Raw genomic sequence first — 25,160 nt, 5'->3', positions numbered from 1 at the left:
ACTTTGAACAACCTTCTCTCTGATCCTTCAAGGTGACACACCACCGCTAACCACCTGGCTCATTTCCCATGATCCCCCCGGGCGAGGTCCCTCTGATTAGTGCTTTAATCAAGGACAAATTTCCACTGTGATCAAATGACACGCAGGCTGAGAGCCCGCTGTGACAGCTGATCCAGGGTCAGTCCACCGAGGTGACGGCTGCAGACACAAAGTCACATGATGACACAGCAGAGTCACTAGGTACAAAGTCAGCTACAGTACACAGTAATATTCATGGTTTAATCTATGTTAGCAGCTCTGTGAGCTAAATGCTAATGGACAAATTAAAATGTTGACCTGATGGTGGCATTAGTGAAAAATCAGAGGATCATCAAAGTTATTACAATTCATCCAGAGGGGAAAAATGTATGTCTGAACCACATTTCATGACAATCCATGCAAATAGTTGTTGAGATAATTAAGTCTGGATTAAAGTGGTCCATAGAGCCGTGAGGCTAGCGTCGCTAATAATTCAGAGGACACTGACATCTTAACGAGGATTTAAATGAACAAAAACACACAACAGCACTGTTTGTTTTTTCTATTTTGTTTATTGTGTTGGTCTGTTCATATCTTTAAAGAGATTATATACACAAATTAGTACAAGAAGAAGAGTTATCCAAAAAATTACACATTCAAAAAAAGACAGACAACCCTTGAGAAAAAGATTTTAACATAAGTGTGTGTTTAAACTCTTTGCTGTGAATTTTATTTTCTCATTTCTATTTAATACAAACTTATTTTTAAAGCTAAACGAGAAGCAAGTATCCACACTCTTATTTTAAGATAATTTTCCAGTTAAGAAAGAACAGGTGCAGTGTATTAATAGCTACAGCAGACAAAATACAAAAAACAAAAAAAAGTCTCCCTGGACTGATCTGCTTCGACAACCAGGATGAGTGGTACAAAAGTTGCCCCTTCTCTTGAAATGTTATGTCTTGACTGAAAGAAAGGCAAACTACATTTACCCTTGTCTATTGAAATACATGTTCATGCTATAATTTCAGTGATTTTGATTAAAATAATTTACTATTTTATACTCGGCTGACTTTTAACTACTTATTTTATGAAAAGATTCCAAGAAGATCCCCGTACAGAAAAGTGGAAAAATACACAACTCTTCACCTTTATTTTTTTAAATCACAATCAATGAATATTTTTACCAAACAGCTTCACATTTCACTCCTCTCACTCACTCAAACTACCTGAAGTAAAGGACAGGAAAAAAAAGACAGGTGAGGATTAAAAACACAGATTTCACTGCACGCCAGTGACTTTAAGAGCAGGTGTGAGGCGACAAGGTCTCTTAAGGCTCACAGATCAGAGTTTCCACCACAAACTTGTTCTCAAAGTGACGAATCTTGTGGCAGTTCAGAGCCTCACGCTTCTGCATACCTGTAAAACGAACAGAGGGAGTTAGTGTGCTGCTTTCGGGGAATAAACACAGTAGTAGCTACATGTACTCACAGGCACAGATACATCTATTACCTTCAAATGTAAAATTGATCTTAATACACATAAATAAAAGGCCTGAATGACTTCCTGTGCTTACCCAGAATCCTGTCTCTGCGCTGCAGCTTGAAGGTGTCTTTGCCGCGGCAGAGGTTGTCGATGAAATAGCCGAGCTGGTCGACGTGCTCCAGGCGCTCCGTCACAATCATCTCCTCATGGATCAGGTAAGACTGAGGCAGGTAGGTGCCGGCCTGGGCAGAGGGAAGACAAAAAATACAAACAATTAATACATACTACACAAACATTATCACCACTAATACCTGCCAACCCTTAAATATGGAGTTTAAGCTATGATCTTAAGCTATGATTTTGTCAAAGAAAAAAATAATATTTCATTATTTAATATCTCTGTAGGAACCAGACATCATAATGATCAACAGAAACTTAATTAACAGTCGGGATTAAAAGGTGAAACTTCAGTCCGACAGGTAAAGAGAAGTTGTTGATTACCTTGACGTTGACGAGCAGCTCCAAGAAGTCTCTGGGAGGCATGACGATGGAGGTGTTGAGCGGGATGACGTAGCACTTGTTCAGACTCAGATCCAGGTAGGCGGTCAACCTCTGAGAGAGAAGACAAACATTTACAAACCAAGAAAACAAATATTTACAGAGCACTATTTTTTATTTTTTTTCTCCAATAAAAATAAACCTTGTTTTTGTAGTCATTAGAATTTAACTGTAATCTTTCATACAGATCCTCTAATCTACTTTCAATATGATGCATGATCAATTAGTCAATCAGCAGAAATAACAAATGAGCTCTTAAACATTCAAGTCATTAGTGAGTCAAACAGGAAGCAGCAGAGGTTGAAAGGGAGGGGGTGTCTCACCCGCTGGAAGTCGTGGACGATGTCAGCCGGGTCACCTTCGCCGAACTCGGGCACGGGGACATTGATCAGCGCCACCTGCTCCCTCTCCAGCACCCGGATCCTCTCCTGCAGCAGCCGCATGTGGAACTGCGATGGCAGCGCCACCTCAATCTACAAACCAGTTCATCCCGTTATTGACCAGTCTCACAACCAGTCTCACAACCAGTCACACAACCAGTCACACAACCAGTCACACAGGCGGTTATTTGATGAATTATCGCCATTGTTTACTCGCTGGAGGGGCAGATTTCAGCTTTCAAAGACGTGCCTGAACTCAATTTATGGTCAGCATTTTTTCATCAGAAGTCATTAATGTAATGTACTTATATTTAGTAACTACCTCTATATAAAGTAGTTGTGATTGAAAGTGACACAGTCCACCATTCTACACTGGATTTAAATAGCCACAAGGGATTGACGAGAAACGCTGCAGCATATAATCCAGTGTTACAGTTCGTAATTTAATCTGATTGGTATCAGCCTCATTGTTTACAGTTCACTCTCTGCAGCCCTATCAGAGCAGAGAAAAACACACTTGCTTTAAAAACAATCACAATCATCTTGGGCGGTCCCAAGCACAGGATGCAGCAACCACTTGCAAAATGATAACATACATCCGGTGAGTTAGACTAGTCAGACATGCATCTACAAAATAAAACATCGGCCATTTAATTGATGTTGTTGTGAAATGTTAAATGTCCCAAGGTGATGTCTTCAGATGTTTTGTTTTGCCTGATCAGCAGTCCAAAACCCAAAGACATTAAATGTACTATAATGTAAGACAAGGAAACGCAGCAAATTCTCACAGTTGAGAAGCTGGAACCACCAAATGCTCGGCATTTTTCCTTGAAGATTGACTTCATTAATTGATTATCAAAATAGCTGCTGATCTGTCAAAAACAACAGTGTGGTCGTTTGTGTGTCAATACTGAATAAAAAGTACCAAAGCTCTGTGGGTATAAGCAGATTTAAATGACTTTACTGTGAGTCCACTGCAGGCTGAAGTCAATTAGTCAGTAACTCAGGTCATCAATCAATCAGTGACTCAGTCTGTAATGATTAAATAAAAACACCTCATGTCACATGTACTGAACACAAACACCAACGTCTGATAAGCAGCAGGAAGAGAAAATAATAAATTGACGTGCGATACTCCTGAAGCTGCTGCATGAGAATGGGAAGTGTTGTGTTGTACAGTTTCATACCTCATCTTCCTCCTGGATCATGTAGTCTTCCTCACGGTAGTTCACCCCGCACACAAACACCTCGTCCTCCTGCAGGGACAAGGGGAGGTCGAAAAGACAGAAAACATGAGAAAGAAGGCAGAAAAAGACCCAGAAAGTTACGTCTCCAGTTTGAGCTTGTATCACTATTGAAGATATGAATGCACGTCAATGTGTTGAGTGAAGATTGTAAACTGTAACACTGCCTGTTGTCCTACACGTGGCATTTCTTATGCTGTTTAAAACCTGGTGAGAATTCTTTAAAAGTCACCAGAATGCAGGAAACAAAGTCTCTGGATCATGGTATGCATCAGTTTGCTGTGGGAATGTCTTTGTGTCATTGAGAGGAAGATAACTGAGTATTTATCCAACGTCTTTAATGTTGCCTTAACTCTCAACAATCTCTACTGACATTAGAAACTTGTAGGAGGAAACACAAACAGACCAATCACAGTTCATGTGGTCTCCATGTGGTATCTGGTCTTTGTCCTCGAGACAACCTCACCCTCGTCTCTTCTCCCTCTGTGTGAATGGCGTCCTTGAGTCTCTCTCTTGTGTGTTGCATGTCTCCTCTTTATGGTTGACACATTATCTTTGTCTACCTAATATCATTGTTCTGTTTCTCTTCTTTAGGTTTCTTAATTTTTCTATGTTAAAATTGTTTTTTTGGAGAGTTCTTCCTAACCTGAATTGAGGATGTTGTACGCTGTAGATTGTAAAGCTATTTGAGGCAAATTTTGGAATTGTGAATTTGTGCAATTTATTTTTTAACATTTTTTTAACCCTCTAATGGAAAGTTGTCTCTGCATTATTCACCCATCCAAATTTAGTTTTCTGGAGTATGAACATTACAGCCTCATGCGTCTGCTGGTGTGGCTGTAGACTTATAGTCGTGTTATGTGCCACAAGAGTGCAAATCACCTGGACGTAATAAATCTAACTAGAGGAGGAAATACTGTAAAGTTATAAAGAAGAGTTGAAAGGGAAAACGAAGATTAATTTATCATAAAGACTCTCACCGCTGTGTTTTCTGTTTAGTTTCTGTTTTTGGCTGACTCCACAGTTATTAATCAGCATAAAGCAAGAAGATTAGATCTGTGTATCATTCCCACTGGTGTTTCTTTAAAACCTGCCCAGGTAGGTGGAGTTAGCACTTGACGTAAAAACAGCTCAGAGCAGTTTACCTGCTTCAACCTGTCGAGTTTGTCAGTTCACATTTTCTCCTGCAAGATGTGATTTACACGTCATATGCTTGTGATGTTGTTTTTGTGTTGGATCGTGGACTACAACCGTAATATTCACTTATCAGATTATTACTTTCATGTTTTATTTTATTATTATTTATTATATGCATGATTTGTTTGTGTGGTTGTTGTAAAGCCTGTGATGCTGTGTCTCCAGAGGACTTTTAAGGGGCTAAATCCTCCTGGGCTGCAAACGGCGATGAAGGACAACTGTTGCGTCGCCTCACATCGCCTTTCACAAGTTGCACTTGAACACAACGCAAAGATGACAGCTGGCAGCTAGTTAGCACGTATGTTCTGCGCCTGCGTGAGATGAAATAACTCTGACCATTTTCACACCACTCTCACTCATCACTTAGCTTCATTCCTGATGTCGTTGTGAAAATATCCGTGTATTGGAATGATCAGATGAGATGAAGATGAAAAACGAGAAGAGCCTTCTGTGTGCGCCCTCTTGACTTTATTTGGTGGCTTGCTTTCCTCACTTCCGTTTCTCTTCTCGTGCTCTTATTTGTTTAAGCTGAACAGACAATCAGAGCGACTTCCCTCACTGAGGGACACCCTGCAAAGCTGGGCCCACAGAAGCTCACCAACGGCCGTCGGCTCGGTGTTTCAGGGCCTTTAGATAAGCAAGTAATAAAGCTGCAAGTTGTCCTGCCTTAAGTCTAATCTGTCTCCCTTACTGATCCTTTGATATTTGATTATTGTTCAATTTACCTGTTCCTCCCACCCTTGTCGGGGCTGGTAGCTCACCTCCAGGACGTAGTAGCGGTACAGGTAGGCTCCTCCAACCACCACTCCAGACAGCATGAGGGCGAGACCCAGGCACATGCACCAGCACCAGGCCCGTGACTGGTGACGCAGCGGCAGGGCAGCTTCCGCATCCTGCAGGAGAGAAGAAGAAGAATACGGGTGACGTGACGAAGTTTCCACCATATTTATTCATTCATGGATCAGCGAGGATGTCCTTCAACTACATGATTTAAATATCATATCCTCCAAGGAAGAAAAGGATAACACCCTTTCGGAGATCAACATGTGTCTGATTATTATCCTTATCACTTGCTGGTTATTTCCATTATATCTACAATTCATTATGAGTGTATTCTCTGTACAACATTTAACATTGAACTTCAAATTGCATGCAAGTGGCATACCACATTAGCTGAGTTCCAAACCTCTGATTCACAGCCCACATCTCCGATTTGTTACTCAATTCCACTCAATGAATAAGGTTTAATAAAATAATAATTCAGTCTAATTATCAGGTTTTGTACATTAAGTCAAAATTTCCAGAATAAGAGATTGTCACAACATAAAGCTTTTAATGTTTTAACGGATTGGGGAAAAACTAAAATATAGTTGTGACATTTTGGAAGAATAGCATCAAATGGGAACTTAAACAACTTAAACAGAGCATCTCCAGTGGTGACTTCATGCTGTTTGAGTGGATGTATCTAAAAAACAAAGTCCAACTAATAAAGCCAATAAAACATTAGTGCTACATGAACACCTCTTGGTTCCTTAGCTACTCTGGTGTCAACAGCTGTTCCGTTATTTCTTGCATAAGTTAAGGTGAAAAGAAGCATTGGAGGCATATTTAAGTATACATGCAATTAAGCATACATGCGATTAAGTATACATGTATGTGGAAAGACCATCCCATCTCCCTCTTTTCTGCCTTAATTTTTCACATACATCACATGTACATATGCATGTGGATGTGTGCAAGTATAAATGTACAAATACATATGTAAGTTTAAGTGTAAACATAAATAATGTATGTTTAGAAGACTGCTAGCTAGTAAACATGGATGTAAACAATGCGAATACTTAAAATTAAAAAAGATGCAGTACTGATTGATAAGGATCATGGTAACATTTCAGATGGTAGTTTCAATTTAAAAAAAAAAAACATATCTGCCAATCTTTTACTGTTTTATCTCCGTCTGTGTCACGGAAACCATTGAAATGGCGTGTCACTGTGTTCAACATGTGTGTGTGTGTGTGTGTGTGTGTGTGTGTGTGTGTGTGTGTGTGTGTGTGTGTGTGTGTGCGTGTGTGTGTGCACCTAAACAAGCTCTTGTGAGAAACTTGAGACTTTGAGCTGAGTGGAAATGAGGATTGTGGGTAAATATTCAACAGTGCAAAAGAAACCGGGGCTTATCATCATCAGACAAACATCAGCCGGTGGACTCTGGCCAGGCGGATAAAGAACCAGCTTCTTTCAGAACAAGCCCTGACTCGCCTCCTGCTGCTAAATACAGAAAATCTTTCCCGGACTGGGAGAAACCTCGTCTGACGATAAACGGCCAGGAATCTTTAATGTGAGCATTTTTGAAACTCACATCTTTTTTAACTGATGTTGAGCCTGAAAACACAACCTGTGGTTTCACTTACAGAAATGCTGACAAAAGCATTTTACTGTTTATTCTCAAAACACAATTGTCCTGAATTTACTTCAGCAGTTTTAGTGAAAACCTCTGGTGTGTTTGTCTTATTTTTAAGTATGAATCTCTGTTAGACATTTTCTACCAGTTGTTGGGGTTAGTGGAGCATTATCAGCTACTTAAACGACTAATTGATCAACTCTACACGTTGCCACACCAGTGACTGAGTCAGAGTCTGCTGATTTCTGCCATTATGATCGTGCTACACTTCATAACACATGGAAACAAACACTTCCTCCTCTTGTTCCTGTGTAGGCAAACGGGCAGCACAATGTGGGAACTGTCACCAGAGTCAGAAAAAATAAACCGCAGGCATACTGAAAACATCTGCCCTCGTGGTACGATCAGTTTTGTTATGATTAAACATACTTCTGCAATAAAACTTTATGTTCTTCTTTATCTTGAAAGAACAGCTTTGCAAATAGTGTACGATAAAATGCCATTTACTTGGACAAGGGAAATAATTAATGCAAAGTATTTGCGGATTTCAGTCATCGTGAACAGTTAATAAACAATAAAAATGTCAAATAAAGGGGCCAAAAAATATGTAAGAAATTATGTCAAACCGAACAACCGAGTGTTTAATACTGTTCTGCATTTAAAACAACCTATATAATAAACAGCAGATAATCACTCACTTAAAGACTTCTTTCTGTCCTCTGTGGATATTCTGTTACAGTCATCACAAAACATATTTCCTAGCATCAGCAGACAGTCCACCTTCAGTTTAACATTCATATGAGAATTTTCTGCAATACCATCTAACTGGGAGAATGCAGCTTTAACAACTTGATAAATATGGGCCTCGGGTCAGCATCTCTAAAACACCTCGGTACAGGAGAAGACAGCAGGGCGGCAACTCAAAAAAGTGACAATCAGCCCTTTCAGACCTTCACCTGAATTTAAAGACAGCAAAAGATAAAACTCTCTGAATGTTTTGTAGCATTTTCTTTCTTTCTGGCTGGCGATAAGTGAGGCGAGCGTTAAGAAAAGAGGAACCAAAGAACAGTTGTTTGAGGGGAGGAAGTGAGGGTGAAACCTTTAAAAGAGGAAAGTGCAGAGCAGCTATACGCGCATGGTGTTAGATGTAGTGTGTTTGACAGGCCGACTAGCTGACAGAGACACTAAAAGGGAACATTTCCTGAGGCTGTAAAGCTCGGGTCATCTCTGCTGAGTGGACGTTTGTTTGAATCACACACACTCCCTTTTGACTTCAAGGAAAAGAAAAAAGAGGAAGTGAAGGCAAAATAACACAGAAAGCAGAAGAGGATGTTTTTACTGAACATCTTGAGATGAGAACATGAAGTAAGAATATTAAACAGTTTAGTTTAGAGAACTTCCGGCGCTGAAATGGGAACTGGCAGGCAGGGAAATTGTTGGGCTTATGCAGCAGTTGCAGTACAAAAGAGTGCAAATATAAACTAGAAGTGCACACGGAGAGCACAGACCTCCGCCAAGGCAGGTTTCATGTACATCCCTAACCCTTACCCCGGGAATATGCACGTACATTAACGGTTTGCAAGAGTGGCATTTAACAACGAGACACGCAACAGAACATTATATCGGCCTTTAAAAATCCACTATCGGTCGACCTCTAAGTTGAAAACCTGGTCTCATAGTATTATAAATCACTGTGCAATGTTTTGCTATCTCCAAAATCTTCAGACTCATTGACCTGTTTTTCAAACTGGACTTCCTTTTTTGATGAAAATGAGCTTCCTCTGTTGGACTACTACTACTTCAAACTGTCTGTTACACGTATAGACTGTAAATGTTATTACAGTTTGAATATTAAATTGTTTCCGAGGTTCGAACTTCAAATAACAAACTGAGCCCTGGATTCTAATGATCGTCCCGTTTCAGGACAGTCTCCTAAAGCTTCATCAACAACAAGACCCAACAGGCCTTCAGACCAACATTTCATAACTTCAACACACACACACCCTCATTAACACATTCATGTGTCGACACAGTGAAGTATGTTAACGTCACACACAGCTGGAACAGTATGTACAGTCGGTAACGCACTCGGGGAACAGAAGGATGGATTTTCGGGATTATTTGATCGGATTTGGCTGCGACTAAAGATTACTTCCATTACTGATAAAAAATAAAAATAGCTTCTCAAATGTTTTTCAAATGTCTTGTTTTGTCCCAACTGTCTAAAACATAGACATACTGAATATTTAATGATAAAAATCAACAAATCATCACATCTGAGAAGCTGAAACCAAAGGTTTTAACTGATTAAATACTTATAATATTTATCTTTCTTTTGATCTACTCAAAGATTAAAACAATATCTTTTCAGCAAAATCATTTTCTTAGATAAATATTTTGACGATTCATAACTATCCGACTAATCAGCACATTTGAATACTGCAGATTAGGGCTGCCACTAACAAATCTCCCAATTATTTTCTTAATTAATGTGATTAAGGAGCCCAATGTTACTTATTCATATTGCCTATTTCATCCAACCAACTGTTCAAAACTCAATTGTCTCAGCTCTACTGCAGATAGTTGAGGTATATCAGCATATAACAGCAGAAATGACTAGGTATGCAGCCTTGTGTAGCTGTTTTATGTACAGGAACTGAGTGTACCGAGAAAATACAAGTTCAGCCTTTTTTTATCTAACAAACTGTCAGATACAAAAACTGTTACACTTCCTCTTTTGTTCTCACTCTGTCTGTCCAACTCTGTTATGATGATTCGTTTTTTTTGGGTCTCATTTTGAAAGTGTTTTTTTTGTGTGGCAGAAATCCCCAGTGTGGCGTGCTGTGGTGAGGATGGAGGCTGTTGGTTTAACTAGGCTGCATTCACATCACACACTCACGCTACAACAGGGATCAATGACCGTCTTTGTGTTTTTGCGATAAACCAACCAGAGACCACATTAATTCAGCCACAACATACACACATTTTTCCAGTTAATTACATTTTTGTGTGTGGGGAAATTTTCAATCGGTTTTCTTTAAGTTCACTGACTCATAGAGGGTTTATGGGAGATTTCTCTTAATCACTGGGGAAAGAGTCTCTTCTCTAGCCCCAATATATTCCGATATATGATATATATACATTCTGAACATATATGGTTAAAACAGTCAGTATGGCTGGACGATAATTCAATATTATCTTCTACTGATTTTTAGGGCTGCAACTAACAATTATCATATTTTTCTTTTTCTTTTTTTGATTAATCAATTAATCGTTTTGTGTTAAAACATGTCAGAAATAGTGAAAAATGTCCAGTTTAGTTCCACACAAACCAAAGTGATGTATTTATTTGACTTGTTTTGTTCGATCAACAATCCAAAACCCAAAGATATTCAGTTTACAATAATATAAAACTGAGAAAAGCCCCAAAAATCCTCACATATAAGAAGCTGGAACCAATTTGGCATTTCTGCTCGGAAAAAATTACAAATTAAATTGCTGCAGTTTAATTTGACGGATTTTAGGATATCATGGTAATATGATTTTATGTTCAAACTCAAATTCAAACTATTTGTTACTGAAGTTTGTTGCTTTGGAAGATTGAAATATTTATTCAATGTCAATATTTTAGTATTTCTTTGTCATTTTACATAATTTTTTTACTATTTTTCCAGCATTTTGAGTTCTGCTTTCGCCCTCATCGTTATTGTCTTTTGTTATCATATTGACAGCTGTATGTTTACTATGCTTGTCTTTGATTTTGCCTGAAAAAATAAGTTTATCCTCCCTTGTCTGGATTTTATGATGCTATTTTAATTTTTTTTTGTAAACGTATGACTATTCTGCCTGATCCTAAACATGGTTCAGTCTTCCATTAAATGTCTTAAACGGATCACCCTGCACTGTCCTGGTCATCGTCTCACCTGAAAACAGCTTGTGTTTCTGTCTCTGTGGAGACAGGTGAGTATCAGTGTCCAGGACACAGGTTTAGTTTCACTGAAACTCCATCCTCTGCTCTGAGCTGTATACGGCCTCTGTGAAGGTGCCGAGGAACCCGACACACACCAAACACCGTGCTCAAAACTTAACCAGAAAAACCCTCTTTAGGTTAGAGAAAGGAAACACTACTTTTTTTCACAATGTGGCAACCATCAAACTCTTCAGGCTCGTGTTCTTACACGTTCTCCTACAAACATACCATGAACGAGGGTGAACCAGACTGATACACCAGAGGAATTTCTTGGATTATCTTAATCAGATCTCTGCAACATTACACAAAAAAACAACAAACAAACCTGCCAGAGACCGGCATCATCAGCCTGGTAAAATGCAAATGACCAACATCCACGGTTATTATAGTTCATGAAAACAATTAAACAGAAACTAAAACTAAAGTGAAACAAAAATCCAAAACCAACTGAAATATTTAATGTCTACTCCTCTTTCGTTGTCATTAACCCTGTTTCAACAACAAATTTAAAAAGACCAGTACAGTGAGCTATCACTAAAACTAAACTGCTTTTTTCAGTTTTATCGATTTAAGTGTAACTATGGACATAACTAGAGCTGCAGCTAATGTTATTTCAATTATTGTTTAATCCATTAACTGTTTAGTCTCTAAAATGTCAAAAATTGTAGAACATATGATATATTGTGATAAATGACCAACGGTCTAAAACCCAAAGATATTTTACCAACTATCATATGTGACAAAATATGGCAGAAAATCCTCATATTTAAGAAACTGGAACCAGCAAATGTTTGGCATTTTTTTGTTTGAAAAATGACTGAAGCAATTAATCAATAATCAAAATTGTTGCTGATCAATTTTCTTTTGATGGACCTATTGGTTAATCAACTAAATCGTTGCAGCTTTAGACATAACATATACATCTTGGAGTTGCTGTAACTCTGGTTCTCTGCATTATATCAGGTCTGCACTGGGTGAAGGGTGTCTGGGTCTCTGAGCCCCTGGGTGGGGGAGAGGACGGTGGGTGGAGGTCGTATATCTGCCTGGTTGGTTAATCTTCCCTCTTCTTGAGTTTTAGTGGTCGGCGCCCCTGTAGGAGGCTGCTAAATCTCTCCGGCTGAGTCTCTATCTGACTGATTAAACCATAATCCTTTTCAAGCTGTCCGCATGCCTCAGACGACAATCAGAGGACACACAGGCGGAGAGCAGCAGCAAGTAGCCCGGGAGGAGATTTGGGCTGTAATCCATAATGTACATTACCGTTCAAAAGTTTGGAATCTCCTGCCACTAAAGCTCGATTACAGTCAGATGGCTGAGAGGACTACTCTGTATGTTTGAATGGTCTTTCATGTTTTTAGGTTGTAGAAAGTCCTCTCTACAAATCGATGTTATTTTGTACGGAGGGTTTGTCTTGTACATGGAGGACAAAACGCTGTACAATGGTTCAACCAGACTGACAACTGAACGAGCAGAAAGAGACAAAGATGCGTCTGAGCAACAGCTCAATAAGAATAGAGGAAATCACCAGTCATTGGTAAAAGAAAGCTATTCTTCAAACTTCACAATAGAAATAGTAGGTTATTCTAGCACTATTGTAATATACGATTGACTGACAAATCACAGTTTAAACCTCTTCTATCTAACCACTGAGTAGACTGCAGAGGGCCCAAAGAAAAACTTACTAACTCAATATTTAGAGCCCAATTGCACTGTTGTGGTTCAATAATGATCGAGAGTCACTGACGCTTTTCTGGACTGGAAACAAATTAAAAATCCAATAATATTCTCCCCTGTCATGCAACACTGTGGGGACGTCGACTAAATGGGAGTTTGAATCATTTAATTCTTCTTTTTCAACTATTTCACATGTAAATAATACATTTGGTGTCTGAATTATACTGTTTTCACATCTGTTAAAATAGACATTATTAAAGGAAAGAAGAACATCAATACAACAGCTGATTCCAAACTTTTGCACGGTAGTGTAGGTACTGATGTATCTGAAGGTAGCTACAGCAAAACTGTCACTACCCTCAAATCACCGTTCCTTCTCAGGTCAGAGAGGAAAAAAACAAATGTGCACCTGCCATCTAAAAATAATGCAACTGATGCAGTTTGGTTGTATTTTTTGGGGTTTGTACTAAATGTACAAAAGTACAGCCAGCAAACTGAAGTGATGCTGTGTGATTTGCATACAGAAACTTTCAGGCAGTCGGAGATGGAAATAATTTACATTTATTTCCATCTCTGCATGGATCACCTGCTAACTGCTGCCAGAACAAATCTGCAACCCGTCTGCACATACAACAATATCAAGTACGAGAGACAGACAGGGCTGCAACTAATGATTATTATCATTCTCAATAAATAATTTGGTCTATAAAGTGTCTCTACTTCCAACCTTCCAACCAGCAGTAATCTGGTGTCAGTTTTTCCACCAGTTGACAGAATTAAAAAAAAAGAAAGTATCATATGCACGCTCTTAACCCGCACATATAAAAATAATTCGCTCTAACACATTATCAGCACAGTAACACCGAGGTCAGCAGCAGCCAGCACGTCTTAATAAAGCTTCCTTCCTGCATTCACAGCAAACCGTCTATATCCGGCACCAGTATATTTCAGCCCCTATAAAACCACATTTATAGTTTCAGGCGTCTCAACAGACTCTCTCCGCAACCCGTCTGCACTCACTGCTCCAACAATAATCCGTTTACTCAGTTGGCTTTATTTAAAAACTCAAATTTTGATAATCAGTTAGTTGTTATGTAAGAAATATCAAATATTTGTTAGCAAGCTTTTCTTTTTTCATATCATTAAAAGAAGAGCTTTAAAATTAAAGCTCGTGAGATAAAAAAAATCACGTAACTTGTGATGGCAAATTGATTAATTGAGAAAAAAACAGATTGATTCATTGGCAATAATGCAACTGTGACGCTTTCACTCCGACGCTTTCACTCAGCAGGTTTATCTCATTTGAATTAGAGGAACTGCTGCAGTCGGCCAATCAGGCTCCAGTATTCTGAGAGCACGTCTTAATAAAATAAAATAAAATAAAAACAACGAGTTGTTGTATTGTTTGAAATATTTTGATATTGGTGCCAATACATTATTCAAGAGTCGTTATCAATAAAAAAATTAAGGATTATTAACGTGTAACAAAATTAAGATTCTCAAATGCATTAATGTTTACAGTTGTTTTACACAAATAGCTGTACAAGAACTTTGTATAATGTCTACAATTAATTCAACAATACATTGTCACAGTTAACTTTTGTATATGGTGTATAATATGGCTGCAATTCCAAGGTGATGTCTTTGAATGTCTTGTAGCAAATATTCATAATTAAAATGCTATAACTGAGGATTTCTTTTGCTTGGAAGTTGACTAATTTTGATTAATCAATTATCGAAATAGTTGACTCTGTTTTTATTCTTGTATCTTGTTGTATATAGTATAGTAGATGCTCATAATGTAGCATTCTAGTTTTAGTTCACTTCTCTTATCTATACATGTGCACCTGTTTTGTACTTCCTCTTTGCTGCTGTGACTCTCTGATTAAAGGGATAGTTTGGGTGCCTTGAAGTGGGGTTGTATGAGGTACTTATCCATAGACAGTGTATTACCTACAGTAGATAGCGGTTGGCACACCCCCAGTTTGAGGAAGCAGACAGGAGTTACCACACGGAAGCAAAGCAATGTACTGCTGTGGACGAGGCCAGCAGCGAAGTGTATTTTAGACACCTCAAAGAAAGGCCCACTTAAAAAAATCAATATCAGTTTAAGTGTACGATATATTTAGAATATTTTAACTGCTTCACCTTGCTGTCAGACAGCCCATTCTGAGGGGGGAACTGAATCCTTCGTATCCATGTATGCTCTCGCCAAAACTACCAGACTCCATTGAAAATGTTTTTTATTTTATCTCGCAGAACAGAGGAGTTGCTGGTGTACCGCTGCCTCGATCGGTTAGTTTGTGCTATTGTGTGACCTTGGCGAGTCCGAACTAACCAAAGTCACACAACAACACAAACAAACTCGTGACATCCCTATTTCACGCCCAGCCACAGCTTGTGCAAACTGACCTTTAATGAGCGCTACTCACACCTGACTGTCATGCACTAACACAACCTGAACGTTAACCTGGATTCACACGCTGCTGATGCTGCTGCTGACTCATAATGCCTCGGCTCAGCCGCTGATGTGATCTTTAATACACCGAGTTGACAGCACACTGTGACGTGTTAATGTGCTGGAAGTTAAGCTCAGGTATTCCTCCTTCAACTGAGCTGTCTGGAGGTCACTTTCAGTGTTTTCTCTATGGGAGTTCTGCAGAGAAAACAGGGCCTGGTGACTTCAGTCCGCACAAACATAAATATTAGTTAATGAATAAATGTACTAGTTTTATATAAAAAAATAATTAATGGCAATCTATAATTTAATTAATCTTATCAATTAGAATGTCCAAACATTTCCTGCTTACAGCTTCTCAAATGTGAGTATGTGCTCCTTTTTTCTTCATTCTGCATCACTGTAATTAAAATTTGAAGACACTTTGGGCTCTGCTAGCCTTGGATAGGAATTTATTTATCAATATTTCTAACATCTACACTAAATAATTGATCAAAAAATGAATCAATAATGGTAAAATAAAGCTGCACACTTTACAAAAAGACAAACTTAAGTTTTTTGGACTTTTAATGCTTTCAGGTGTAGAACAAAAGCTGACTAGTTGTGCCTGTTTCTAATTGAGCAGAGCTCATTAATGGCTGGATCTATAAACGTGCAGAATCAGCACACTGACAAAGAGACATCGGGAGATTAATTGTTAATTTGCACAAAGTCAAACTGTGTTTGGTTAAGCAGATAAGATGCTGATTAACTCTAATGATGCTCCGGATTAATTAAGAGTGGACCCAAACAGACCTGAAGTTATAAATGTTCTCCACTATATCTATTTGATAACTTAAGTTGCTTTACATATCCAGATTAACACTACCAAATGCTACCAGGCCTATGCATATTTCTGAAATGAGCCATTCTGCGTAATGAGTACTTTTACTTTACTAAATATATTTCGATGCTAATACCTTTGCACCTTTACCGAGAATTTAAATGCAGGACTCTTACTTGTAAAACACAGTATTTAAATACTGTGGTATGGCTACTTTTACTCGAGTAAAGGATCAGAGTTTTTCTTCCAGTACTACCTACGTTTTTTTTCTTATGAATGAAGCGAACTGGAACTTTATGTTCAACAGGAAGAAACCCGCATCCCTGTTTGAACACACCCAGCATGGCTTATTCAGGGAAAAGCTAAACTAAGCATGCTTAGCCTAAATGTTTAGCTTGGTCTATTTTTTGTTGCTATAAATGTCTCGGCGACAGGCTTTAGCTGATTGGTTCAACTCTGTTTAACAGCCTGCAGAGGAATACAAACAACACAGTCCCAGACTGATGAAGTTCATTAACATGGAGTTGAGACACATTGTGTAAATAATATTTTTCACTGCGTTAAAAGACCAGGAAACAATATATGTATTACAGAATAGTTGTGCTTGTTTCTCTCCTCACTGGTCACTGCTCTGTAAATTGAAACCAAGTCCGGGGATTTCTTTTAAATAATAAAAGCAAGAAGAACAGAAACAGAAAGAAAAACAGAAGTATAACTAGAAGCATAAATAGAGAGGTTGAGGGGGAATGCCAAACTAAACAGAAACTAAAAATTATTTGAGGTTAGGCAACAAAAAACACTAAGTCAAGGCTCGGGAAAGACTGGAGTCATGAATAAACAACAACTAGTTCTGAAACTGTTTGCCATTTAGTCGTTTAGTCAACAAACATTAACAAATTAATGACTTAAAGTATATAAAATATGCAATGTCAGATGCACCGGGGGTGAAGAATATTTTCCAAACCTCCATGCTTTTTGATACTTTTCCAGACTTTTTAAGACCTATAGAAGTGTCAATCATCAGTGTATGCGAGAGTCAGGATCACCCCGTCACTGTTTCTGGACTCCTCTCAGAAGATATACAGTTTATCTTACACTGCAGAAAGAGCCACTCCACCCAAGTGCAGGAAAATCCCTCCACACGAATACAACGTACAGTATCTGCTGCATTCACACCCACTTTAATGCCCAAGAAGGAAAACATTAAGCTCCAATTATCAAGATCAGTCAGACTGAAACCAACCCAGACTACAGTTGCACACGTCTGCAGCCACAATAACCACACAGGAAGACAGAAGAGATTGCATCACAACAGCTTCTCTAAAGCATTTATTTCTCATCAGATACACAGCCGCTGTACATAAAATGTCTACAGCTCTTTAGAGTCTTATTCACTCTGCAGAGAAATTATCTTTCACCCGCAAACAGAGCTGAAACTTCCGGTGAAAAGCCTGAAACAGCTTCTTTCACCATGGGGTGGAGACTGAAGGAGCAGCAGGGGTAGTTTTAACTCGACTTTATACCCAAAGGGAGACAACACGCCTCAGCAGTCAGCGGTTTATAAACCTCCAGACAGCTTTACGCAGCTGAATTATTCATCCAATTAGAATTAAAGTGTGCTCACTCACAGCTCCTTTACTAGTTCACAACCATCACACTAAATGTTGAGATTCGCTGCAGCTGTTTCGCTTGTTTTAACTCACATTTTTTCAGCCAATTACAGCTTAAAATGATTGTTTGTCTTCTCCTAACTTTTTACTGATGTTTTTCCTGTTTCTCCAAGCAATTCAATCCCAGAAAACCAACTTCATAACTTCTCCAGGACTTTTACACAAAAGGTAACTTGTGACAGGAAGCTTCCTCTTAGTCTTTAACACACACACACACACACACAGGCTGAACAACTCAGAAGCTCAAACGCTTTAATGTCTGATTTAAAGACCAAACTCTTCCTTTCCAATACTTTTAGCATGTTATTTGCAGAAGATAAGAAAAAGTTCATTGTTGTGAAATATTCATGGACTTTGCATGAAAGTTATTTCATCGCCTTATCTGCTTTCGGTTTTGTAGGAGTGACGCACTTTTCATAAGAAGAAACAAGATAAAGAAAAAGGTTTTCTTTATGATGAAGATCGCAGAAGATGAGATAAAACAACTACATGAGAGCAAATTAAACAAAAAACAGAGAGAAAACTGACTTGATAAAGTCGTAGACCCTCTTTAAAGGTAATTAACAGCTAAAAAGTCAATTAATAGGCTAAATTAATAGGATTCAATGTTGATATTTAAACAATAATACAAAGTACTTTCTGATTTCAGCTTCAGGAAGTTACTTCACTTATTTTTTAACACATGTTGAGTTCCTTGAGTTTCCTAACTATAAAACAATATAAAAAAATCACTGAAAACAACACCACCTTTACCTTTACCAACACCACCTTTACCTTCCTATGATGCCTTTTTAAGCTGTTTGAATCACAAACTAACAATATTTTCTCGTATTACCACACAAAACTAAAAAAACAATGCTGCAAATATTTTCCCCAAAACAAAAACAAATTAGAAAATAAACAGTAAAACATTTAGATATTTAAAACAGCAGTAGACAAGTCAGACAACCAAAAACAAAACATTATATATTACTTACTATCAAAGAATACAAACTGACTCAAGAGGAAGAAGCCAAACACTACCGTCTATTATGTAACGTTAGTTACTATAACACACTTTAAAATATCTCTATAGCAATAGTGTAGTTGTTTAAAGTGTGTAAGTTAACAGTGAAAATATATAGAGAAAGTTTAGTTAAACATTACTTATTGTGTGTTTATGTAAACTGCATATAACTCAACGTTAGCTCAGTTAGCTCGCAGTTAGCCGTTAGCCATTTTCTACTCACTTTGTCCTCCTCTGGAATCAGAGTCTCTGCGTCCTTTTTCACATCTTTCTGAGCCAAAGCGGAGCTAAAAGACACTTTGACCATCCTGAAAGAGACGCTGACAAACTCCGACAAGAAAAAAAATCGACGAAAAAGTTTGTAAAATACAAAAACAAAACAAAAACAGAGAGAATTTGCTCCGAAGTAAAAAAAGTCGTCGCACTTCTTCAGTCTCCGGCCAAAGTCTGATCTGTTGTGATGACGCGGAGGCAAGCTAAGCACAGAGCCTACAACACAACTTCCGGTTTGGTTTCAACATAAAAGCATAATGACGAAACCTGGCAACGTGAACATATTTTCACCTTTTCTGTAAATTAAACAGTTTAAACAACTACACTATTGCTATAGAGACATTTTTAAAGTGTGTTATGGTAACTAACGTTACATAATAGTCGGTAGTGTTTGGCTTCTTCCTCTTGAGTCAGTTTGTATTTTTTGATAGCCTATAATACATATAATGTTTTGTTTTTGGTTGTCTGACTTGTCTACTGCTGTTTTACTGCTGCTAATTTTTTTTTCTATTTTGGGCAAAATATTTGCAGCATAGTTTTTTTTAGTTTTGTGGTAATACGAAAAAATATTGTTAGTGATGTTGTTAGTGTCAGTGATTTTTCATGTTGTTTTACAGCTAGAAAACTCAAGGAACTCAACATGTGTTAAAGAAAAATAAGTGAAGTAACTTCCTGAAGCTGAAATCAGAAAGTATTTTGTATTAACCTGAATAATATATATTTTTAAACATGATCAGTTCCTGAGTCTACCTCTATGTTGATGCTAGGAGATGTTGATCTGTGTATTTAAAATCACGTGTGTTTGCTGCCCTCTAGTGGTGACAGCAAGGAACTGCGAAAATAGTAAAAGTGGCGTCAATGTAGACATCATAGCATACTCACACTTCCGGTAAATCAATTCAAAATAAAACTTTCAACATACACAGAAGTGTAGTTAATCGTATATTTAGATGCAGAATAGGCTTTTTTGTGTTTTATATATTTTTTTTCCTAGGGCTTTTCATCAACATGTACACCTTGTGTCTTACTCTGAATTTCGCTCAACTCATAAAAGAACATTTCATCCTTCACTTTATCACAAACATTTTATTTTCCATTGGACTGGAAGGGTATGAAACAATTGTAATCTGTAAAGTAACTAAAGCTGTTAGACAAACCACCACCTTATTTAAAAAAATACTCCAGATGTAAATACTTTGACCTGCAGCACTAATTCACAGAGTGTGAAACTGACACAAGGTGTTATATGACAAAACAATAAACTGCTTTTCTCACAATGTTATTGACTTGCTGCTGTACAAATATAAAATAATCCATATCTGCATTTATTGTTTATTTACCATTTTACGTTTATTTATTGCTCATTAACCTTTTCTGTTCGACGGCATCCAGGGCTTTCTAAAGAAACAAACAAGCAACACAACCTGATAACAACAGACTAACACAAACAGTTTCTATTCAAAAAGTATTTATTTACAAGGCTGAGTATGTACACACTTATTTACATAGATTTGTCCATATTGTTATTTATGAACATTACTTGTCGAACATATATGCTACAACTGACAAAAATTAGTCACACACTTGTAGTTTCAAACACGGGTCACCAGAGAGCAAGAGAAGTCAAACTTTGGGTTTTATCTTTAAACCCCAGTCTGTGTTTTTATTAGAAGGATATTAGAATAATTATATCTTCACGTATTAGATAGTGGTATTGATCTTCTCATCTATCTCTCAGCAACAAAGTCAATATGCGTATTTCCCAAAATGTCAAACTATTCCTTGTAATAAAATTGCTGGATGCCTGGCCAACAATTGGCTAAAAAACTCTGACACATTCCTTCACTCTGTCGTTCGTATGATGTCAGTAGAAACGCTTTGGCTCTGTTTCCTCTGGAGGAACAGCTCTCTCTCTGACTGTTTAAAGCCACACAGACTGCAGATTAAATCCTACAAATATGACTCAGAATATCTCTGTGGAAACAGGCAGAAAGATTGACTCATTTAATTATGATAATAATGTCTTCAAACCTTTAACTGCTGGGCCACGCTGGACCTTCAGCCCACCCAGAATCAGAACACAGAGTCTGTTTTTCCACAGAGTAATGAAACGACAATCCTCAGTCACAGAAAATGACCGATGAGACTGAAGCTGTTAACAGTCCAGGGAAGACGGGTTAAAACATAACTGTAGACTTATGTGGAAGAATCAAAAAGGAAAACTAAATGCTACTCTGACAAACAGATTCATTCTACAAAATGTAGCTAAATGATGGCACTTATTTAATAAAAGATAGCGGGGAATTGTTTAATGAGAGTGGAGCCCCTATATTCAGCTTTAAATCTCTGTCCACTGTGGGAGTGAGCTCCTCTATTACTCCAGAGATGTACTGCATGCTCACAACGTTTCACCTTAACACACTCATGTGGACTAGGATTGGAAGTAAATGGAACATGTCATGGAAAAGTAACAGAATGGTCCTTTAAATTAAAAAGTAATTTTTGTCCCTCTGTGTGCTCCCTATGTATGATTCCTGCACTCAGCGGACCAAAGGTGTACATATCTGATCAGGTGTTGCTCAGTGGTGACCTCTCAAACAAACACACACACACGCACACACACTCACACACTCACACTCTGAGTCTCTGTCTTTCAGTCGGAGTCGCTGCTGCTGCTGGAGGAATCGGTCGACATGGCCTCCACATCGTCCTCGTTCTCCTTGTTGTGACCCGGAGGCTCCAGGCCGAAGTCGTTGCCGTGGTGAGGAGGCAGCATCCCCACCGAGACGTCGGAGGACTGCCAGGGGTAGTGAGGTGTCAAGACGTCTGAGAGAACAAGAGGAGAGAAGTAGGTTATTCTGTGGATTCACAAATCTACTCTCAGCTGAGTCTGAGCGGTCCTCGAGATCCAGCAGGAAAAACTACAAACTTGTAGTTCAACTTTTATGTTGGACACCTTGTTTACCTTGTTACGGTCAACTGTTCAGTGTTTTGTTTGGACATTCGTGGAGGCATAACGACTCTTAACTTTTGGACAGACTTACCTGGCAACCTCCCAGCAGCCAGAGCGTCACCTGGCAGATGTCCGTTCACGCCATTGGTCGGCAGGTTGGCCATGTGACCCAGCATCCCACTGCGCATCTCCAGGTCAGTCGGGTAGGGTCTGCGTGGATCACCTGAGACCAACATGTGTGTTAACAGTGACGTAAAACATGAGAAGAGGAGCGGGAGGAGCAGGACTCTGCGGTTCCTACCTGGTACCCAGTTGAGCGGCGCACACACGGCGTTACTGGCACTGATTCTGTGAGCATACTTGATGATTTCCTCTGAAGAGATGCTTCCTGCAAACAAGTCAACAAGCCATCAGACACAGAACCAGAGTCAACAACCTCAGCAGTCATCAGAAAGAGTTGGACTGGTGTGTTAGCTCACCTTTCCTGGCTTTGTCGATGGATTTGAGTTTCTCTTTCGCCTGGTAAACAGCAGTGGCCTTAAAAAAAGAAAGAGGACTCGATTTAGATCAACAGAAGAGACTGTAATTATCTGTGAGAAATGTACTGTGGTTTTAGTGTTTGTCAAGTATTTATTAAAAAGTAGACTAACACCACCCACCAGGATGTGTTCAGCCTCCTTCAGCTGTTTCTGGAGCTGCTGGATGTCGCTGTCTCTCTTCTCCACCTCCTTCTCCAGCAGCTGCATCTCCTGGTGCACCTTCCCCTGCTGCTGAGCCACCTCCATCAGCTCCTGGAACTCCCTGTCCCTCTGCACAAGCAGCTCCAGGATCTGAGGACCACACAACACACAAACACGTATTATACATACTGAGGTTTTATTAGAATAAATTAGTCTAGTCTCACTGTAGCTTTGTTATGTATTTTATTAGTTTAACTTTTACGTGTGTTTAGAAATACCTTTAATATGATGCATTACATATTACTGTGCTGGCTGGGTCTGGACAGTCATTGTCAGTGGTAGAAACGTACATTTACTCAAGTACTGTACTAAACTACAAATTTGAGGTAATTGTACTTTACTTGAGTACATTCTTTTCATGCCACTTTCTACTTCTACTCCACTACATTCCAGAGGGATCTATTGTAGTTTTTACTTCACTACATTTGTCTGACAGCTTTAGTTACTGTAGAGAATAAGATTTTGACATACAAAACACATGATGAGTTTAAAAAAAATGTTTTGTTATAAATTAAACTATCCAACAGTTTATATGGAGTACAGCTGAAATTATTAGTCGATTAATCAATAAAATTATGTTATTTTCATTAGTAAATGAATCGGCAACTATTTTGATGGTTTAATTTCACGGTTCCAGCTTTACAAATGTGAAGATTTCCCTTTTAATAATTGTAATGTATTAGTAATAAATAATCATATTAATCCACAATGAAAATAATCATTAGTTAATAGTTCAAAATGAGCTCCATCTCAACCTACTACAAAAGTAAAATTCTGCTTTTACATGAATGCATGAGTAATAATAATCTAATGAAATACTATCTAATAGTATGACAGTGAGTCACAGGGGACAGTTTCTACTTTTCATACTTTAAGTACATTTCCCTGATTATACTTTCACTAAAATAACACTTTCAATGCAGGACTTTCACTTGTTACAGAGTAGTTTTACAGTGTGCTATTGGTGGTATTAGTACTTTTACTTGTAACAGTAGTTTTACAGTGTGCTATTGGTGGTATTAGTACTTTTACTTGTAACAGAGTAGTTTTGCAGTGTGCTATTGGTGGTATTAGTACTTTTACTTGTAACAGAGTAGTTTTACAGTGTGTTCTTGGTGGTATTAGTACTTTTACCTTTAACAGAGTAGTTTTACAGTGTGCTATTGGTGGTATTAGTACTTTTACCTTTAACAGAGTAGTTTTACAGTGTGCTATTGGTGGTATTAATACTTTTACTTCAGGATCTGAATACTTCCTCCACCACTGGTCTCATTGTAATGAATGAAACCAGCAATACTTCCATGCACCAGTTGGTTTATTCATCTCTCTGTGTGTTGTGTTACCTGTTTGATTCATCTCTCTGTGTGTTGTGTTTACCTGGCTGTCTTCTCCTGGCTGGGGAAGCTTCTGACTCCTGGACAGAGCCAACATCTCTATCAGCTCCCTGAAGGAGCAACACACAGAGGAGATTCAAATAGCAGCTCATGTTAATGTTAGCTCTAGTTCACAGGCTCTAGTCGGCTGAATAAACCCTCCACACATGAAACAACAACACCGTAATGAACCTTATGAAAGCCACACTCTGTACCGACTGAGAGACTTTTCACTTTACCGGGATAAAACCTCCAAATCGTCCAAAACAGACAGCAGCCGCTCTTTCGTTGATTTCTCTACAACCGTCGCCATGGTTGGCTCACGTCGCTACTGCGCAAGACAGGAAGTGACGTCTGTCAAATCTTCTTCTTCTTCTTCTTTTTTGGGGTTTATTGGCGGTTGGCAATAAACAACGATTTGGAGCATTACCGCCACCAACTGGACTGGAGTGTGGATCAGACTGGCTAGTATTTACAATATTCAAAAAACAATAAATAAATACATAAAAAAATAAAAAAAAATAAAAAAAAAATAAATAAAAAAATAAATAAATAAATAATATTCTATAACACTCATTTAGTGAGTTCTCTTGTAGAATATCTTTTAAATCTACTGTTACGAATATGTGCAATAACATGCAAATCACTCTGTGCAATAATTATATGATGCTGTGCAATAATTATATAATTATCTGACGGACACTTTGTGTAATAATCTGGCAAAACTGTAATCTGGCAAAACTCATCTCATCAATATACATATTGTATTTTTATATTTTATATTGTATTATATATTTTTTTATATCTATATTGCATCTATATCTCTTTTTTATTGTATTATCTTTTTTAGCACCTATGGGATTGTAACAATCTAATTTCATTGTACTACACAATGACAATAAAGGGCTTGAATCTTGAATCTTGAAATCAAAGTGTACTTTAA

At 38.2% G+C, this 25,160-nt stretch overlaps 2 protein-coding genes across 3 annotated transcripts; both read right to left on the bottom strand.

Moving 5' to 3' along the window:
• Window positions 1-570: 570 nt before the first annotated feature.
• LOC119500075 (integral membrane protein 2B-like) lies at window positions 571-19,372 on the bottom strand. 2 transcript variants are annotated; one of them, XM_037789515.1, is made up of 7 exons: window positions 19,102-19,372; window positions 5,605-5,772; window positions 3,626-3,694; window positions 2,382-2,531; window positions 2,002-2,112; window positions 1,592-1,742; window positions 571-1,434 (listed from the first exon to the last, which is right to left on the bottom strand). In XM_037789515.1, the coding sequence occupies exons 1-7, from the start codon at window positions 19,183-19,185 to the stop codon at window positions 1,346-1,348; spliced, it is 822 nt and encodes a 273-aa protein (XP_037645443.1). In that variant the 5' UTR covers window positions 19,186-19,372; the 3' UTR covers window positions 571-1,345. The 2 variants fall into 2 exon arrangements, with proteins under 2 accessions (XP_037645443.1, XP_037645442.1); XM_037789514.1 differs by having other exon boundaries at window positions 5,641-5,772; window positions 19,102-19,346.
• Window positions 19,373-20,602: 1,230 nt separating this feature from the next.
• On the bottom strand, window positions 20,603-24,614 carry med4 (mediator complex subunit 4). Its single transcript, XM_037789516.1, has 7 exons — window positions 24,457-24,614; window positions 24,222-24,288; window positions 22,764-22,934; window positions 22,584-22,641; window positions 22,406-22,492; window positions 22,196-22,327; window positions 20,603-21,977 (listed from the first exon to the last, which is right to left on the bottom strand). The coding sequence occupies exons 1-7, from the start codon at window positions 24,528-24,530 to the stop codon at window positions 21,805-21,807; spliced, it is 762 nt and encodes a 253-aa protein (XP_037645444.1). The 5' UTR covers window positions 24,531-24,614; the 3' UTR covers window positions 20,603-21,804.
• Window positions 24,615-25,160: the final 546 nt, after the last annotated feature.

This window comes from Sebastes umbrosus, chromosome 13 (assembly GCF_015220745.1).
Source record: "Sebastes umbrosus isolate fSebUmb1 chromosome 13, fSebUmb1.pri, whole genome shotgun sequence".
NCBI classification, from domain to species: Eukaryota; Metazoa; Chordata; class Actinopteri; order Perciformes; family Sebastidae; genus Sebastes; species Sebastes umbrosus.
The sequence above is the reverse complement of the archived record's forward strand: the minus strand, read 5'-3'. Positions and strand labels throughout refer to the sequence as shown.

Coding starts and splice junctions, on each gene's coding strand:
- LOC119500075 (XM_037789515.1), bottom strand. CDS start 19,185: ATGGTCAAAGTGTCTTTTAGCTCCGCTTTGGCTCAGAAAGATGTGAAA. Junction 1,743..2,001: donor AGCTGCTCGTCAACGTCAAG/GTAATCAACAAC, acceptor CCCTCTGCCCAG/GCCGGCACCTACCTGCCTCA. Junction 1,435..1,591: donor GCGCAGAGACAGGATTCTGG/GTAAGCACAGGA, acceptor TTCGTTTTACAG/GTATGCAGAAGCGTGAGGCT.
- med4 (XM_037789516.1), bottom strand. CDS start 24,530: ATGGCGACGGTTGTAGAGAAATCAACGAAAGAGCGGCTGCTGTCTGTT. Junction 22,642..22,763: donor AGGAGGCTGAACACATCCTG/GTGGGTGGTGTT, acceptor TCTTTTTTTAAG/GCCACTGCTGTTTACCAGGC. Junction 21,978..22,195: donor GGCTGCTGGGAGGTTGCCAG/GTAAGTCTGTCC, acceptor TTGTTCTCTCAG/ACGTCTTGACACCTCACTAC.